Here is a 19,006-nt window from a genome sequence, read left to right as displayed (position 1 = left end):
GACGAGGGGAGTGAAGCCAAAATGCAAGGGGGTCCGCCATGATACTGTGCCTGAATCTGATTGGTTATCGTTATACGTACGCTTTGTTATTAAGCTGGTTCTACAATAAGTTGCAAATGCCCCGTCACCGGTCGCGAAGGATGGCAACTACTAATTGGAAAGCGCTATTTCTAGTTATTTTTAGTAAGACGGAGCATTCGCGACTGGCGACGGAGTATTTGCAACTTATTGTAGAATCGGCCTTATACACTAGAGGTACGTTCCACTTGGCGATCGCAACGCTTGTGGAATCATTTTATCTTTGTTTTTCATCGAAAGTTAAAGAAAGATAGATAGTGTTTGCGAGTGTTGCGATCACCAAGTGGAACTCAGCCTAGGTAATGCATTTCATCTAAGTCGAGTTATCAAATATGTTCTGTCAAAGAATTTCTCTTCAAAGTGGACAGAGCAAATACGAGCTGTACTTGGGATAGATGATGAACTTATTTCCAAAATATCTAACCACAATGTACGAGTTTTAGGATCTTTGGGAAAACTAAGAAAAAAAAACAATATTTTTAACAACTCTCTCTCTTATACTCTTAAAATAAAATATATAATATTACTTTAAACATATAATATTAACTTTAATATGAATAAATAATTTCAATACCTGTAAAATGTTATTTTTACATTATTTCCGCTATTACTTTGTTTCCAATTTTGATAGTCGGATCTATTTTTACAAGACTGTACAAAACACTGCACCATTTTTTATATTCACAAAATATATTTAAAATAACAATTTTAATTAACGTTTTTTCTTGATATAACTTCAAATGCTCATTATATCTGCCCAAATTGCATAATATTTTTGCGTCGAATAATGACCAACTGCATTTGCGTCAAATAGTAGCCAATCAAAAATGTGCACAGTTTACTTCGTCCCCTTCCTTCAGTGGTTTTCCCCTCGCGACGTTACACTCCGTCCCTATATTCCTATGTCCATGTGTCCAATGGGGAGATTTTTATCAGGAATAAAAATGTCGATAGTTAAAGTCACTGGAAAACCCATTATCCTATTGGACACGTGTTTATGCTTGGCTTGTCGCGTTAACTTCCATACAGAAATCAAGAACAAAGTATTCCCTGGTGCTAAATACACGTAACTTTGCATTTGCGAATCTGCATGTTCGTTAGTCCATGATGCTTCCGGTCTACAGGGGTGATAATATAGACGAAGTATTCTACGAATACCTGCGACGCGCAGTCGAAAATATCATCGTGTGCATGTATCTCCGTTCAAATCAACATTGCTCCGCATCGGCACTGAGCGCATCGGCATCGTGCTGGCGTGCATAGCAAGACGAAAATCTTCGATAAGAAAAAATCGCGCGTTCTGTGTATTATTAGGAGTAGCGTAACGTGAGAAAATTGTCAGCGTATAATAAAAGAAAGCAGCGTATATACGTGCACATTTAACGTGTCCCGCCAGAACTGTCGACGGTGAGCTTTCCGGATACGAAGTCACCGAGTTATCCCGCTTCGATTTTCCTGCAGCGACGTTCGCAGTTCAAGTGTCAATTTTCCGCGAGCGAACGCGTTGCGACCGGCGTCGTGTGGCACAGCTCGGACGAGTGTTTGCGAAAACTCGGCTGCGTCCCAAAAGGAACGGACAGATCCGTAAACAAAAAGGAAGAACGCTCGGCTCGACGAGCGGGCCTCGGATTGTGCGTACGCGAGAGAATTATGAGCCAACAACATCGTTCAATGTGTCACTATCACCATTGTTATCTCGCGACTGCCGGCTCTTTCGCGATTGAAAACTTTTGACACGAGCACGCTAATCGCGCGAATCGCCGTCGTCGGCGTCGACGACATTACCGGGCACACAGCGAGGCAACTGTGAACACCGTCATCTGCAGCGTGACGGGATGAACGGCTTCAGCACCGGTGAGGAGGACTCGCGCGGAGCGGCGGACCAGATCTGCTGCCTTGTCGACGAGGGCGAACGATGCTCTCGCCCGGCCGGCAACGCGTCCTATAGTAAACGCATCCAAAAGACGGTCACCCAACGACGGCTCAAGCTCAATCTCGATCACATGGTGTGTACGTAACAGACAGAACAGGCACACTGTTTCAGCTGTTGATTTCTCGTTTTTTCTAAAGTAACATTTCTAACTGCAATTTATGTTAGTACAGTATTTTTATTTATGAAGATATCTATCAGTATATTAAATTACTTCAAAGTGTAGTATTGTACAAATTCTCAATTTTTCTCAATACAAATTTAAAGAATCATAAATTTTTCACAAAAGTTAAATGTGAATTTTATGTAAAAGAATTGTGTTATCATGTATGCATATTTTATTATGAGATGTTTTATTTATAAAAAAATCCTGCAAACCATAATCTGTCTTTTAAATGCAACAAATTATTTGAAGAGTACTCAAACTTTGACATTTTCGAAACTGGGAAGACTTTTATCCAGTATTTGAATATATATATATTAGTTTCAAACTAAGCTTCAAAGTTTGACGAGTCTTTAGAGTTTAAAAACTTTGAAAATTTTAAGTTAACTTCAGAGTTTCGAAGATGTCAAAAGTAACAGACCAGCACATCTTATAAACCATAACGTTTTACATATTGTAATAACATATGGTTATTATTACTGTTCTAATATATTTATTATGTCTTTGGTATTACAGGCACGACATATATACATTTGCGACTACCACAAACAAGTGATCCAGTGCGCGAGGACAAAGCAGCAGCAGCAACGCAGACGCAAGGATTCCGAGGAGGATTCCGGAGAAACCGACAACGATCTCCCAGAAGTTGATCTCTTCCAATTGCAAGTCGGTACTCTGAGACGATACAAAAGGCATTACAAGGTTTCAACACGTCCCGGTCTTAACAAGGCTCAGTTAGCGGATGTACGTACAAGGAAAATAAAATGAGTTGTGATTTTTGTTTTTTTGTATAACAAAATATGAATGCTTTGTTGCAGACTCTCATGAAGCATTTCAAGACGATCCCCGTGGTGGAGAAGGAAGCCCTAAGCTTTTTTATATATACAGTGAAGACCAATGCGAATAAGTTAGATCAAAAGAACGGTCTGAGTAGCAGTGATACGACGTAGCATGGACAGAATTTTCCCGATATTGTCACTAACATTACAGATTAGTTATGTGATAAGTGTAATATCAATTTTTACTTGTTAATACGTACATGTATTTTATAAGAAACTGTGTATAATATATACATATATAAGTGTGCGTGTGTGTGTGTGCGTGTGTGTTGCAAGTAAATACCATTATCACAAATATGTATATTTCAATATCAAAATTATTTACTGTTATTTTATATTTTTTCGGGTGCACATCGCACATTGTACACATCACATCATGTGCGCATACTCTGACATGTTATAAAAACAAAATCCGTGTACAGAATGCATAAGAATCACTCGCCTGTTCACGAATGGCGATATATTTCGGAAGGAAATTTCCCGAAATGATAAACGCGCAGTTAGTACGAAATAAACAATTTCTGCGAAGTAAATATTTTTATATATTTTTACCTTTATTGAAAAAAGAACAAAATACATAGAATATATGTTTATTTTGGGATTTCAATATAATTTCCCGATATATATACTAAGCCATATAAGTATGAATATATGTAGTCGCAAGAAACCAAGTATACTGTACAACATAACTCACTTTTGTGCCTTCTTCATTTCTTCAGTGGAATCTTTCGTTAAAAATTCTTATCCATCTGAGTACAAAATTCGAATGTATAGGTAAGTTTAATTCGTTAGAAACATCTGTAGTGGGTAAAGAAAGTATTTGTATACACACTCTTGAAATAAATGACGAGAAAAGAAATATCAGCGTCAAAGCGCTTTACTTTAGCAAACTCATTGCAAATGAAAAAACTGTATATACTCGGTGAAATCTTAACGGGAATATAATAAAATAATATGAACAAAAAAAAAATAATTGTACAGTACGAACAGTGTTGCATATTGACGTTATCAAGCATCAGCTTTTCGAGTTCTCATTTGAAGTAATACTTGCATTTCTTTTTGAAATAAAAAAGACCATCTTTTTTTTACCCACTGTATTTTAAAACTATTTCCAAGTATAAAATCAAGGCTATTGTGAAACGTTAAAATTATTCTTCATTTTTACTTGTTTTTTTTTTTTGGAAGTTTACTGTTGCACACAGTTCTATGATATAATGGGATTATATTTCTCCTTTTCATTCCAACTGAGTAACTTCTGACGCTCGCGTTACTTTTTATATACCTCAGCAAAGCAATCTACTGTAATTTTATGATGCATCCAATATAGGTGCATGGTGCAATATATACGATTTTATTATTCTTGAATGTTATATCAGTGTCATCATTACCACTAGCATGGTTTAATATAGTGTAGTAGCAGTTATTACGGTTTGATTTATTATTCTTGCTATCACTTAAAGTTATACAGTAGAATCTCATGCTAATGCTCGATTGATCGAATGTGTTTAATTATTTGAATAGTGTAAAAAACGAATCGAACATTTCAATCAAACATTGGATTGAACAGCATGCTGATAATAGAGATTCTCCTAACTGCACTTATCTACTAGGGAGATATATATCGCCGGTAAATATATATATTAACCCTTTACACTCGAAGATTTTTTACTATAGAAAAGCAACTCGAAATTTTTTTGTTAATTGATGAAATTTTTTAAAACGTAAAAATAAATCATACATATATTAACTATTTTATGGATCAATTACTTGATCATTGTCTTTACCACTTATCTGTTTCATTATGTTCAAATGTCTCATTTATAATATGTAAATATTGTGCATTTGGTCTCCAAACAATGTAAAATCGAACTTATCTTGCAAACTGCTACTAATTTTATCATTTGGCTGAATTTTTACGACATATAATATATATAATATATATAATATTATATATATATATATATAATATATATATATATATATATATAATATATATATATATATATTATATATATATATATATAATATTAATTATATATTATAAATATTAATTATATATAATATATATATAATTTTATGTTTATATATATATATATAATTTTAAACACAATGCTGTACTATGAAGTGCACGTAGGCAATAGACATTGCAATGTTATTATCGCCTCTCAGTCGCCAGTTCGAGTTGCTGCATGAAATCAAGTGGCGAGTGAGAGTCGCCTCTCGAGTGCGAAGGGTTAACATTAATCATGTGTGTAATATAGTTTGAGAGAGAAATTCATTATAAGACAAATCTCGTCCCCTGACTGTTCTTTCTTGCCGTCGTAAGTATATAAACGAATTTTTGCAAAAGCCAAAATTTTCTTTCTTTCCCGACAATATCAACAGTGTACATAGTATATACAACGATCAGTAATAATACTAGGTTAGTAGTAATATTTTCGTGCAATCTTATGTATTGCATCAGCACTCGAATGCTCAGACGAGACTGAAATCGTCGTTTTCTTCCGTTCCATGACACAACTTATACAGCTCCAACTTCTTCCGGGTCGTAATTTTTCACTCTCTTGTTATACGCGATTATTTCCTGCACATGAAAAATTACTCCATTAAATTCGCCGTTATTCATTATTTGCCAGATTCAATTTCAATTTCGATGTAAACAACGTACTCTCTCGTATCGGGCTCTATCCTCTTCCGCGATGGCCATGTACTTGGACTTTGTCTGCAGATCCGTGCTCATCCACAATTTTCCTAATTCTTTTGCAATGTCACCCACTCCCATTTCAGGGTGCAACTCCCTCATCTTGCCCCGTAGCTCTTGGCAAAAGTAGAAAAATGCAGATCTACAATATATTGATACAAAAGTGTTATAAAAGTCAACGTTTACTAGACGAGTATTTCTTGTATCAATATATGACACTTGGATGCTACATATATATTCCGATTCCATCAAAGAAAATAGCTCTAATGATATCATCAACACCAGTTTATCCAAATGTAATGCTTCTCTTTCAAGAATGTTTTTAAAAAATGTTCAAGCATGAAATGCTTTGTGTATATCTTTGAAGCAAAATTCTGTCTTTCAACGTACAATGCTCGTTTCGGCGCATCCTTGTCCCTGTATCTTTTCGTTCCTCTACGCGTCGGCCTCTCGGGCTCCTCGTGACCGGTGTAGTGTCTATCGTAGTAATACATTTTCTTAGTGTTGCAATGTGCATTACCATCCTCTAGATGTACAATCTGTAAAAATTCATTGTATGTTATATTCATTATAATTCATTAATTGCAAATGTTAACACATTTTAAAGATATAAATTACTAGACATGACTGTAATTTTAGTAACACATTCTCTTTTCCCTGATTTACTTGTATATATTTTTTTAAATTAAGCTTTTTATACAAGTTTAAATTTGTTGTTAACTTAAATGCTATCAAAGAGTCGCGTCGATCTTACCTCATTCTTTACAGGCACCGCATTGATGATGAAATTTTTACCCTGACCATTGGACCACTTGGCTTGATTGGTAGAAACACTAGACACATTAGGTTTCATCACATTTTCTCCGCCACACTCTACAAAGATACAAACATTACGATATGCAACCAAATTTACACAGCTGTTTTTACAAGTTATATTTACGATTAAATACCTTGTGTCATGTTAGCCTGACCAACAATCATAGTGTCTCCTCTCATACCAGAGTTTAAGGAGTTGTCACTGGTTTTTGTCAGATACACATTCTTCCTGTCTGATGATTCCATGACTGCAATCTCTCAATTACTCTTTCACGATTAAAGGGTTGCACAGCACAAGTTATTAATTATCTGCCAATATTGTAATATTCAATTATGGTATGCGCATTGTGTATTAAAATTTGTTCAATTTAACCTAAATAACACGCAAATTTTCAAAACAACATAAAACTTCTAGTTAGTGAAAGAGTATAATAAACATAAAAAATAGAAAATTTAAAACATTATATATTTAGAACAATTTTGGAAATATCAGTTTTTAATCGCCTTTATTAATATATTTTATTTTGATTTATCTCGTCGTAATTCGTTATTATTCTTGACGGACGTGTATTTGTTAAAATTGTTAATTCTTAGTGTCTGAACACTGTCATTTTAAACAAATCGAAGATAATTAAAGCAAATGGACTCTTGCCGAGTTTGCTCTATAGCTGCACTTTCTTACAATATTCTTATTTTTTTACTCCAATTTATTTCAAGTACAGAGAAAAAATACACAGCTAAATGAAATAGACGTATCACTTATTCACACAATATCCCTTCACTGCCTTCAAAATTCCAGTGTAACCATTTATTAGAACTTTTATATCTGTAAATATATTTTCGTAAAGGATACTCGCGTTGAACAATCACTTACCAGACGTGAACATGAACGCAACGCGAGCGGGAGCGGAAGCGGAAGACGATGACGACGACGACGGTGACGGCGGCGGCGGCGGCGACAGGTTTGCGATAATAAACGGATGATCTGTGAGGCAGGGGAAATCTACGAGGCACGTCGTGTAACTTCCGTAGAAAATTTCACGAGAACAACCAAGCTGTGTACATGGTGCCTACGATACAGCTATTGCATTTCGGGGTGGTGGAACATCGTGCACGGGAGCAACCGCAATGATCATCCGCCGCCTTTTGAGAAGAGACGCGACAGTTTGATCGTCTGTTTCGACTTTGCATGTGGCGTCGCGACGCGTCGCGGAGATAAGCACGAACGACACAATACGACGTCCGAAAAAGAAAAAAAGAAAAAACTGGAACCTGAGCGAATCAGATATGGCAGTTGCCGTGGCGTGACGTATATATTGTTACGGGCATGTATATACATGCATGCCTGCGCGCAGTTATTACATATACGCATACAACTCCTGCATGAATGTTATTCTCTTTACCTAGGAACTCGCTTATTCGCGCATTTTCACGGTGACTCTTCGTGCGACAGTGCCTACGATATCACGATGCTCGTCGTTGCTATGAATCTTCGTACGCCTACGTACGATCCGATTATTGTCGTGCAGAACAATCGACGCCGTTGTGTATTACAAACTTTAGCTATACTAGTATTCGACCATGTAAGATTCAGCACATAGTAATGCAACCTTGCTTCAATGGTGCTCTCAAACGGGCCGGGATGGGTGCGCATGCGCGGCCTACGCGCTCGTAGGGCGGTATTCGAATAGCGTTTTCGATTGAATGGATTTTGATCCATCGCGGATCAATTAATCACTATTTTACTATGAATTCAAGTCTTTTATCGGCGATGCAATGGCTGCGTTCAGCAGAACAACTGCTGAATTGTCGTCTAGTCAACACTTAACGTTGATTTGTTGGTTCTAAAAGTAAGAGCCAATCATGTTCGATTGCTACCAAGCGATTTGTTCTGCTGAACGCGCCCAATGACGTCATGAATCAATCATAAAAATTAATTATTATAATTTATTATTAAAATTAATTATTTATTATTAATTAGCTCGAAAACAATGCATTATCAAAAAGAATGTTTGAAATAAAAGTTGTAGAGTTTGGAGGAGGCCATCAGATGAGCTACCTAAATTTTGAGTCCGGGGCCCACTTTGAGCCCAATTAGGGCCAAGTTGATTTTTTTCAATGAATCTATTTTTTATTGCAGATTCGTATTCTACGGGAAAAAATAAGGAAATTTTGTTCTTGGTCATTTTTCGCTAAATCCCCTCCAACAAGCCCAAAATGCCGATTTTGCCGGAGCCCCGTAAGGCCCAGATTGGATTTATCTGGATGAAAACCTGTATTTGAATTGAAGATTCGGGCTCAAAACAGTTTTCTGCGTGTAAAAGAACAGATTTGATATTGGGCCTGAGAACCTCTGTTGGGCCCAATAAGACCTCAGCCGGTTTTTCTAAATAAGATCGTCCATTCCTTCATCGCTGATTCGGATTTCGAACAGTACCTTGTTTCCCAAAAGACATATGCAAGTTTGTGTCCTGGCGCCCTGTGTTGGGCCTAGTTGGATTCAGTTTCATGAAATCCGTCATTTCTATCACTGATTTGCCTAAAACAATTGTTGTGCATTATGTGTGAAAACCTCATATCTACTATTTTTTATTTCGGATTTTATGGAACTGAAACCAACTCGATCTTACTAGGCCCAGCACAGGACGCCAGCGCACAAACATGCATATGTCTTTTGGGAAACTTCTTGAAGAGAGCCTTCCCATAAAGTACATTCTATAAATGCATCGCAAAAGCCCATTGATCTCTTTAACATGAAGTAGTGAGAATGGTTCCACTGTAAAAAGAGACAATTTAATATTGCCGGGGGGTATTTGTCTCATCCCCACCAATACACAAAGTAAATGTGGAAGGAGGATAGACACTTCCCGGCTACTATTGCTCTCCTTGTACCAAAAACTGCACATGGAAAGGCTCTCTCCAGTATGTTATAATAGCCCAATGCTACTACTCCGCCACAACAGTTTCAAAAGTTTCGAACTTAACTGTACGTAGAAGAACAGCAATACACGACATGTGGTTCTCTCTCGGCTCGCGACAAGCGATTCTGTGCCCATTTCAGTGATTTACTCCACCTTTTTACTCCAACTACCTTCTTCTATCACCATCTTTCTTTTTGTATGTGAGAGAGAAAACAACGTCGCTCAAGCTTTTATTCTCTTTCTAAATTCTTGATACTCTTCGAACGACATGAGCAGTCTATACTTATTATGTCTATGGTTGTAACCAATATTTGTCAATTGCGGAACAGCGCAGAGTTTGCTGGTTGCTTTGAGCCGGTTGTAACGTATCATTTATCAAGTGACAATTTCCACGAATAATCGATCAATTTACGCATTTTATTTCCGGTATTGCGGTAATGAATCTGTACACTGCACGAATACATGTGTCATTGTCAAACAATTCCAGATTTATATGGTGCAAGTAAACGTTTTCGTAATATGACATGATATGTGACTGCACTATGACAGAGACCAGTAATAATCAAGATGATGCGTTGGATTTTGATAAGAATATCGTGAAAAGTACGCTAGACGATGAGCTTCCTGATAATTTACAGAAGGTAATTAAATAGAATTCAATTGTTATTCAAGTTGTAATGCTAAACTATTTCTCATCACATAACACACTGTGATAGTACAAACATTTACTATTAAATATTTTATACATGCGCTGATATTTGCAGATAGTATCTGTTAAAACAGAAGATAGCATATTAAGAGCAGTACTAGAGGACATTAAATATGCTACAAGATCAAATACTCAAACAGTACACGCAACACAAAAGAATAGTACAGAATTGAATGTGGAAGAAAATGAAAAAATTAATAAAGAAAAGGATCATAAAACAGAATTGCAAAAACAGATTGAAATTGGAGAGATTACTCCCTTTGAAGCGATATTGAAGCAATCTGTTTTGGAACAACAAAAAAAGTATACATTCAAATAAAGTTTAATTTCAATTTTAGTATTAAGTTTTAATATTAAACTTAACTTGACACAATGCTTTAACTTTAATATTTTAACAGAAGAATCTTTATTTTAATTTGTTCATTAAAATCGATGACTAACAGATTTAACTTATTAAATAAAAATTTAATTTTTCCAAATTTATTTTAATTAAATTTACCTTTTATTGAGTAAAAACTTAATCTTTATAGAAATAAACAGTTTATTATATTTTGTGTTATCAGGGTTGTCAATAACAGCTCTCAATTATTAGATCTTGAAAAGTATTTTAAACAACAAGCTACTCTTGCCGAACAAAAAAAAAAATTGAAAAAAGTATCCAAGACACTTTGTAACAAGGATCATTCAGTGCCAGCCAAGAAAGCAAAATTATGTATCACAAGGACAAGTGAAAAATCTAAAAAATTAACGCATAATAAGAATACCAAAAATAATACTTTGCAAACTACAGTTGAAGCAGGCACATCAAACGCAGCAAATAAAATTGCAGACGATAGTTCAGGAAGCGAATATATTCCCAGTGATGATGAAGTCAATTCCGGTAATATTAATATCTGATGTATGCGTGGATAAACTCAAAACGTACATATAATAATAACAAAAAAATATTTTGCAGATGTGGAAGACAAAGCATTGCTTAAAAAAAGAAGAGTCTCGGCTAAATCAGAATATATACGCACAAAGAGAAGTGTGTATTGCAATAATAATTTGTGGGATAATGACATTATTATTAATTTTCTTTTTTAATTTTCCCAGCTCAAGATGATGCAGACAATCAAAGATATAAACAGTGGATGGAATCAAATGAATATCCCAAAGATGAAAAAATGCATAAAATTGATGATATATTCAAAGTGCCCCAAAGTATTTGGGAAAAGTTGTACAGGTAAACTGATAAAAATTGAGAAATTTTGATATCTGTTGAAAACTGTTGTAATTATTCTTATCAATCAGTTTTTTATATTTATATTAATTCGAATCAATTACGTGATTAGGTTAATGATTTCTTAACAATTTATTTCTTTGTAACAAAGTATAAATTTTCTTCACGCAGGTATCAAAAGGTCGCTGTTCAGTGGCTCTGGGAATTACACAGTCGTAGATTGGGCGGTCTGCTGGGCGATGAGATGGGATTGGGAAAAACTGTGCAAGTTATCGCGTTTCTCGCCGGTTTGGATTGCAGCGAATTGCTCTCTAATAATGGAAGGTATTGAACATATTTTTTGCCAGAATATATTTTTTCGTTAAGAATCTACAAATGTAGAATATAATTCTTGAAAAAGAGTGAGAAAGTTTATTTTATTTCTATTATAATTCTATATTTATGGATTAATTCTGTGATTAGATTAATATGCTTTCTTAGCAATTTATTTCTCTATAACAAAATACGAGTGAAAGTTTATTTTATTTTTATTGTTATGTCTATATTATGAACATATTAATGCGTTTGAAAAATAAACATATATGTGCACACAATTGGCAGATTTAGAGGATTGGGCCCAACTATAATAGTGTGCCCTGCCACTTTAATGGAGCAGTGGGTGAAACATTTTCACGAATGGTGGCCTTTCGTCAGAGTTATCATGCTTCACCATTCTGGTGGCTATAGTGGTAAGTGTCAGTACTAAGATTAATCTAATTTGTGGCACTGCAATTATCACAATATAAAAAAGAGGAATAATTTCAATTTTATTTCTTTTATATATTTATTATTGATTATTGTTAATTTATTGCGTTTATTGTACATTTATTATATAAAATGAGTAATAGTCTTTTGCAAAAGGATGCAAATGTATTGGCATTTCACTCGTGTCAATTAAATTGCATCACTTTAGCATAGGCGTTTATTTAATTATATCCACTTTTATTAATTAGCCGTTAATTATAAATATTTTCTAGGCGATCCAAAAAATCTGATCGAATCTCTGCAAACTGGCGGAATACTCATCACTTCTTACAATGGTGTCCTCAGGCACAAAGATTTGCTTGTATCCAGTCAATGGCACTACGTCATTCTTGACGAAGGACACAAGATTCGCAATCCGCAAGCAAAAGTAAACGGCAAATATTATTTACAATTTTTCAAATATTTGTAAAAAAATGTATGCAAATGCCAATGTCTTCGCGACACAATTGTGCTGATAAAATAAAAAGAAGTGATTGCCATTTCATGATAAACGAGCAAATGATTCTTTTGCAGGTGAGTCAAGCTGTAAAACGATTTTCGACACCGCATCGACTGTTGCTGACTGGTAGTCCGATGCAGAATTCCTTGAAGGAATTGTGGTCCCTGTTTGACTTTATTCTACCTGGCAAACTGGGCACTCTGCCCGTATTTCTGGAACATTGCGCAGTTCCCATAATGCGCGGCGGCTACACGAATGCCACGCCGCTGCAGGAGGCCACCGCGCTCCAGGTCGCCACTATGTTGAAGGACACCATCACGCCGTACATGCTTCGAAGAACGAAGACCGACGTAAAGCATCATCTCACGCTGCCAGAGAAAAATGAGCAGGTTATTTTTAGTTTTCCAAATCCACAATATCACTTTTGGTTGTTCAACCTATCTTGTCCACTGTTTAGAATAAATTTAGAATCGAATGAATAAATAATATTCAGAGCAAATGTTTTTTTTTTTCAGGTATTATTCTGCAGCTTAACGGATGAGCAAAAGAAGCTTTATAAAAAGTATCTGTGCTCCGAGGACGTATGTTTTATCCTGCACGAGAAGAATAATAATCATGACAGAGGAAGATACAGAGCAAGATTTCTTATCGCACTGTCAGTGCTGAGGAAGATATGCAATCACCCGGACTTGTTTTTATACACTAGAGAACTCGTGAGAACACCTGTTTACTCTAATAACGACAATTGATTTATTTACAAAAATACAAATCTTTGTTTTATTGAAGGACTCGGATGAAGATGTCGATTTGTCCGAGGACCAATTGGAGAGATTCGGCCACTGGAAGCGCGCTGGAAAAATGACTGTCGTTCGATCTCTCTTAAAAATCTGGCAGAAACAAAAACATAGAGTGTTACTTTTTACTCAGGGAAGGCAGGTAAGTGATATTTTTAGAACGTTTGCGTACGAAGAGACATTTGCCGAATTTCGATAGTTTCAGTAACACAGAATGTATTTAAAGAAGACGTCTTTTAAACTGTCAATGTGTTGTGTATCTTATGTATTGATGTTTTACATAAGCAATGTAGATGTAAAATATTAAAATTAACATGATTCTTAAGAACGACATAATTCTTTTACAAAAATTTCAATATTTGCGATTCTGTAAACTTTTATTCGTTAGAAAATTATTGTCATTATTATTCAAGAATTGTTAAAGCAAAAAAGAACATGGTTTCTTTCTGCGTACAGATGATGCACATTTTGGAATCTCTTTTGCAACGCGAGGGATATAATTATTTGAGAATGGACGGGACGACAGCGATGTCACAACGGCAGCAAACAATTCACAAGTTTAACAATGTACGTGTTAACTGAAAGACTTAATAGTGAAAAATAACTTTCTCGATAAACTTTCTTTCTTTTTTGTTCTAAGGATTCGTCGTATTTCGTGTTCCTGCTAACAACGCGTGTAGGAGGCCTGGGAGTGAATCTTACCGGTGCGAATCGAGTGATTATTTACGATCCTGATTGGAATCCAGCTACAGACGCTCAAGCAAGAGAGCGTGCGTGGCGAATAGGACAGAATAAACAAGTCACCGTTTACAGATTAATTACAGCTGGCACGATCGAGGAGAAGGTTGGCAAACTATCGTATTCTGTGAATTCTGTCGATGAAAATATATGCAGACTATCGTTTTATTACATTATTTTACATAAGATCACTACATTCCGTGCGATCTGTTTTCTCTTTCCAGATGTATCACAGACAGATCTTCAAGTTACTTCTGTCAAACAAAGTTCTCGATGAACCGCATCAACGCCGATTGTTCAAAACGACGGATTTGGTGGAACTGTTCAATCTGAATGAGCCGATAGACGGCGAGTCTTCCGAGTCTGATCGCTTGTTTAGGGAATCCAAGCTGCGTCCAGCGTCCAGCGGCTTTTCTCTCAGTAAAATCGAGGAAATGAGGAAATTAGCCTCGACTCTCAGCAAGAAAATAAGCGCCGCTGTAAAGTCAACGCACAGTGAAAGTGAAGATGCGAACAGCCGTGTTTGCGAAAGTGTGCACGACGAGCAAAATAACAATTCGAAACGCATTCAAGTCCTTGTTGCGAAAAATGATTTGTCTGATGATCAAGCGAACTTGTCCTGCGATCAAATCAACACGCAGGAGTCTCCAAGCAGCCGTAACGAAGACTCAAATACGAATTCGGGTGCAGATGTTCGGAAAAACAGCAGTGTTACAGATAACAAAACAGAGACTGCGTCTGAAAAAGACGATTATGAACAAGATGTAGTTCCAATGAGATCTACAAATGATAATTCCGTGGAACGAAAACGTGAATCTCTTTCAAGTATCAGCAATAAAGTCACACCATCGTCTGTTCACAAACGCAAGAAGCATAATAAGGATTCAAGCAGAAAAAATGTTTCTGCGATGTTCGAGGGAGAACGCGTCTCTTGTCTGATCGGTCGTCGCCTGGGACGTTCTCGTGAGAGAGAAGAATCGGTTTCGACCGCGGATGACGATTATGTGTTGAGGAAACTGTTCGCCAAATCAAGTAATTAACGTTTAGATTTAATATTGATTTATTTATTAAATCCCATTTATAATTTTTATCTTTATAATACTTTAAGTACAAAAAGAATCAATCCAACTTAGTGGAATGCTTCAATATTAACCGATTTAGCAAAACACATATTTTATCGATTTAGTATGTAAGCTAATATATAAATTCTATTTTTTTTTAATTTTATAGTTAATATTTAAAAGTAACAATTACAATTATAATACATTTATTAAAGTCTATTTTACATATATACGTTCATATACATACATTTTGTATTTTATGTTTCAGCTGTCAGCTCAGCCTTTCAACACGAAGCAGTATTATCGAATGTCCGTCATAATGATGATAATGAAAATACAATGCAACGTTTCGTACGGGAATCGGCGCAAGAGAGCATGGACTTTATTCGTAAGTCAGGAAGATCTTGTTGGAGACCAGCTTAAGATAGATAATCAATTTAGATAATTTTTTTGCGCATGTGTTCTTTTTTTTATTAATTTGTTTTGTATATTATAGCAGAATAGAGTATAAATTTTTGCATTCCAAAGATAAGTTGCAAAAGAAAATCGTAAATATATGATATAGAAATTTATAAGTTTTTTTTTTTACGGAACAACATAAATGTTGACAATTTTAACAAATTTCACACTTGCAAGAAAAGTGACACAGGTCGAAATTTTTCGAATTTTGTTTTACGTGCAGATTGTGTTTTAAATTCATAATATTGTTAATAATAGGAAACATTATTATTAACGCAACTCTTGTCACTTTTCTTGCGAGTGTACGATATATGTTGTAATATACAATAAAAAACAAAAATGCATTATTTCGATAAGAAACTATTTTTCATAATATGTAGCTTGTAGATATATTAATTATAACATAAATGATCTATTTTGATATATAGCGTATGTAATTTATTTCAAATAAAATTAAGAAAAATAATTTAATCTTGCCTTTGTTATATTTTTAATTTATATCATATCATTTTACAAAATACGCATGTGAATCGTAAAAATATATCTATATGAAATATTGCATGTAAGAAATAGTGCAATATTCATTTTCTCAATCATTACACACGGATATTTTGTACAAAAAAATAAGGAAAAAACAGATACTTAAAACAAAATTACACTACAAAAGAAAAAAAAGAGTCTGTCGACAACAGACATCACAATATCCAATTTCGCCAAATTGCGTATATCAATAACGTAACAAAAATCATATTGTAATCGTATTAGTGCCGCAAAAATGTATGGAGATCAGGGCCGGACCTGCCTAACGGATCTTCCGGAAACATAACACGATCCCCGACGAAGGTTGGCGTCAATAAACGATTTTCAATCGTGTCACGCCATTCTGGTCTCTCCTGGTACAAATCTCTATATTGATCGGCGGAAATTACTATTCCGTTGCACAACGTCGCGTATTCCAAAATATATCTGTAACGATTTACATTTTTTTTTTTTAATGTAAAAAGATATTGATTAGATTAAGATGGGATTATATTATTTTATTTTACAAAGTGCTTTTACAAGTGTAAATGTTGAGATTAATGATTTATATTTCTGCAAAAGGATGCGGTTGCGTGATGAGTTTATCATACGTCAATGTGTTATGAAAAATGGGACAAGTGATGAAAATTCTACAGGAATTATTTCCATATTTTATGCGTACAATATGAAAACAATATAAAATATATATTCTATTTATGTGTAATAAAAATAGCGATTACCTATCGTCGTAAGGAGTAATTTGTCTGCCGAGGATCTTACGACTAGGTGTAAAAACGACGACGCCTTTTTCGTACATCTCCTCAAGAAATGAATATCTTTTTCTCCGAATGTGCAGTGGTAAAAAAACTTTCACAATATGGCCTCTTGTCATAAAATAATCTACTACTAATTGGATACCCTTTTCAGCAAATTCTTTGTGATGCGTGTATCTACAATAAAAGTGAACATTCGTTATCATGCGGTCACAATTTTGTTTTAAGAAAATCCATCATTGATTACGCATGCGTAATAAAAAAGAAATCGAATCGTACGCCATCGCCACATTGCTACCATCAACAACTATTTCTCTTAATTTATTTAAAGTTGAAATTGCATTTTGAGTTGAACTTGAAGCCAGATTCCGAACTAAACTTGTAGCTGAACTTGAAACTTGACTCAAAGCTGGACACTTTTTGTTTTTCTTTGTCTCTTTTTTGTGAGATTGTACTTTTGTCAACTTGATATTTGAATCTATATCATTGTAGTGTTGCTTTGTTCTTTGGCGTTGTTTGACATCTTTAGATGTCACTTGCATGACAAATGGATTATGCGCCATTGCAGCATTGTCATTTTTGTGATACAATTTTCGCCTTTTGTTTGCAGATTTCATCTTCAAACGATTGAGATTTTTGAAGTCTGGTTTTGTATCTATTACAAAACTCGTTTCGTTATTCATCTTGTTGCATTTACGTTTTTTGAATGTATTTTTCTTCCCTTTATTATTAGTTTTTAAACTTGACCACAGTTCAACTATATCATCCTCCATTTGCGGTGCTAAATATCACAAAACAGTATTATTCCAGAAAGGAATTAAGTTAAATAAGTTCTTCTATCAAAATTTTAACAAAAGCAAGTAAAGAGTTCACCTATGTTTTCTCCATTGCTTGAAGATTGAATGGATTCATGCATATCCGCCGAGTGGCCGTCAGATAAATCGTTATTTATTAATATTATCGATGATCTATTCTTTTTCTTATTCAGAGAACTTCGCAACTTTTTCTTCTGCGATATTTGCTGCAGAGGTAAGGATGGCTTTGAGCCGCATTCGATTATTGAAACATCTTGGTCATCTCTATTACTTGTTTCCTCGTCTACCATCGCTTGTTCAACTGTGTTATTTAGAACAATTACACTATTGGATAAAAGAGATTCTCTATTTGCAGCTGTAACATTTTGCTCACTTAATTTCTGCAACATTCCACGTGTCAATCTTTTTTTTCCATCATCCAGAAAAACATTTATAAAGTCCCAAGATGGCTCCAGGCTAGTAATGAAGTAAGTTTTTAGCATCAGTTTTTAACATCACTTAATATTAATTTAATCGTTTTATTTTTTTATTATTACCTTTCCTTAAAACCATTTGTCGCGTTTTCAGAACACCTTAAATCTTTGATACTTTGCTTCCTCTTTCTCTTGGCAGATTGATTATCACTCATCATAGGCAAGAATTCTGTATGACATAAATATACATATAAGATAATAATCAAGCTTTCAAGATATCAAAAGTTGTATTACAGATAACTCTGGCACAATACGGTATCGTATCTTGACAACAGAGTTTCGATAAAACGATTTGAAAATTTCAAACTCTTTCATAATATTACGAATTTTTTAAATAGTTTACATTTTTTTAGAGAAAAAGTCTGTCTTCTTATACTTCGAGGCAAAATCTCAACTTTTGTATTTACGATATATACAGCATATAACAAGTTTTATCGAATAATCATTGTTTGACACAGTATGAATTTTCGTGCACTAGGTTATCTGTACTTAAATCTGACAAATATCTTAAATATTGATCAAAATACAGTGTATTCTTATCGAGCATATGTGCATAATGCGTAGTAATCGGCAGTATAATAGTGAAACGCTACTAATCGCGATGAACGTCTGTACCATCCAATTCCGCTACAAATCACTCCAAACATCGTGTAAGATATTCTCGGTAAAAGAGCGGACAATCAGATTCGCGCAAGATAACAGAGAGGGCGTTGGAATCGCATGCCGAAGTTCGCGTCGCGACGCTTGAGGGC

General features: G+C 35.0%; 4 protein-coding genes across 7 annotated transcripts; 2 read left to right on the top strand and 2 right to left on the bottom strand.

Moving 5' to 3' along the window:
* The first annotated feature begins 1,175 nt into the window (after window positions 1–1,175).
* Sap30 (SIN3-associated polypeptide 30) lies at window positions 1,176–3,543 on the top strand. The gene is made up of 3 exons (XM_012359413.2): window positions 1,176–2,084; window positions 2,688–2,915; window positions 2,990–3,543. Exons 1-3 carry the CDS (start codon window positions 1,914–1,916, stop codon window positions 3,119–3,121), a joined length of 531 nt encoding a protein of 176 aa, XP_012214836.1. The 5' UTR covers window positions 1,176–1,913; the 3' UTR covers window positions 3,122–3,543.
* A 625-nt stretch (window positions 3,544–4,168) lies between these two features.
* On the bottom strand, window positions 4,169–8,114 carry LOC105667554 (uncharacterized). 2 transcript variants are annotated; one of them, XM_012359394.2, is made up of 7 exons: window positions 7,931–8,114; window positions 7,402–7,670; window positions 6,662–6,836; window positions 6,466–6,584; window positions 6,102–6,250; window positions 5,679–5,853; window positions 4,169–5,594 (listed from the first exon to the last, which is right to left on the bottom strand). In XM_012359394.2, the coding sequence occupies exons 3-7, from the start codon at window positions 6,771–6,773 to the stop codon at window positions 5,532–5,534; spliced, it is 618 nt and encodes a 205-aa protein (XP_012214817.1). In that variant the 5' UTR covers window positions 6,774–6,836; window positions 7,402–7,670; window positions 7,931–8,114; the 3' UTR covers window positions 4,169–5,531. The 2 variants fall into 2 exon arrangements, with proteins under 2 accessions (XP_012214817.1, XP_012214815.1); XM_012359392.2 differs by lacking the exon at window positions 7,402–7,670.
* A 1,616-nt stretch (window positions 8,115–9,730) lies between these two features.
* LOC105667559 (DNA excision repair protein ERCC-6) lies at window positions 9,731–16,140 on the top strand. Its single transcript, XM_012359400.2, has 15 exons — window positions 9,731–10,089; window positions 10,213–10,460; window positions 10,721–11,037; window positions 11,113–11,184; window positions 11,253–11,382; window positions 11,551–11,703; window positions 11,980–12,107; window positions 12,396–12,550; window positions 12,697–13,011; window positions 13,138–13,335; window positions 13,409–13,558; window positions 13,873–13,983; window positions 14,057–14,260; window positions 14,379–15,186; window positions 15,484–16,140. The coding sequence occupies exons 1-15, from the start codon at window positions 9,973–9,975 to the stop codon at window positions 15,636–15,638; spliced, it is 3,261 nt and encodes a 1,086-aa protein (XP_012214823.2). The 5' UTR covers window positions 9,731–9,972; the 3' UTR covers window positions 15,639–16,140.
* LOC105667561 (uncharacterized) lies at window positions 15,405–18,997 on the bottom strand. Of its 3 annotated transcripts, XM_012359405.2 has the most exons (7): window positions 18,782–18,934; window positions 18,318–18,423; window positions 18,155–18,237; window positions 17,840–18,082; window positions 17,246–17,747; window positions 16,934–17,143; window positions 15,405–16,640 (listed from the first exon to the last, which is right to left on the bottom strand). In XM_012359405.2, the coding sequence occupies exons 2-7, from the start codon at window positions 18,410–18,412 to the stop codon at window positions 16,436–16,438; spliced, it is 1,338 nt and encodes a 445-aa protein (XP_012214828.1). In that variant the 5' UTR covers window positions 18,413–18,423; window positions 18,782–18,934; the 3' UTR covers window positions 15,405–16,435. The 3 variants fall into 3 exon arrangements, with proteins under 3 accessions (XP_012214828.1, XP_012214826.1, XP_012214825.1); XM_012359403.2 differs by having other exon boundaries at window positions 17,840–18,237; window positions 18,870–18,997; XM_012359402.2 differs by having other exon boundaries at window positions 17,840–18,237; window positions 18,782–18,935.
* Window positions 18,998–19,006: the final 9 nt, after the last annotated feature.

This window comes from Linepithema humile, chromosome 6, assembly GCF_040581485.1.
Source record: "Linepithema humile isolate Giens D197 chromosome 6, Lhum_UNIL_v1.0, whole genome shotgun sequence".
In the NCBI taxonomy this organism is placed as follows: domain Eukaryota; kingdom Metazoa; phylum Arthropoda; class Insecta; order Hymenoptera; family Formicidae; genus Linepithema; species Linepithema humile.
Note: the sequence above shows the minus strand (reverse complement) of the source record. Positions and strands in the feature narration are given on the sequence as shown.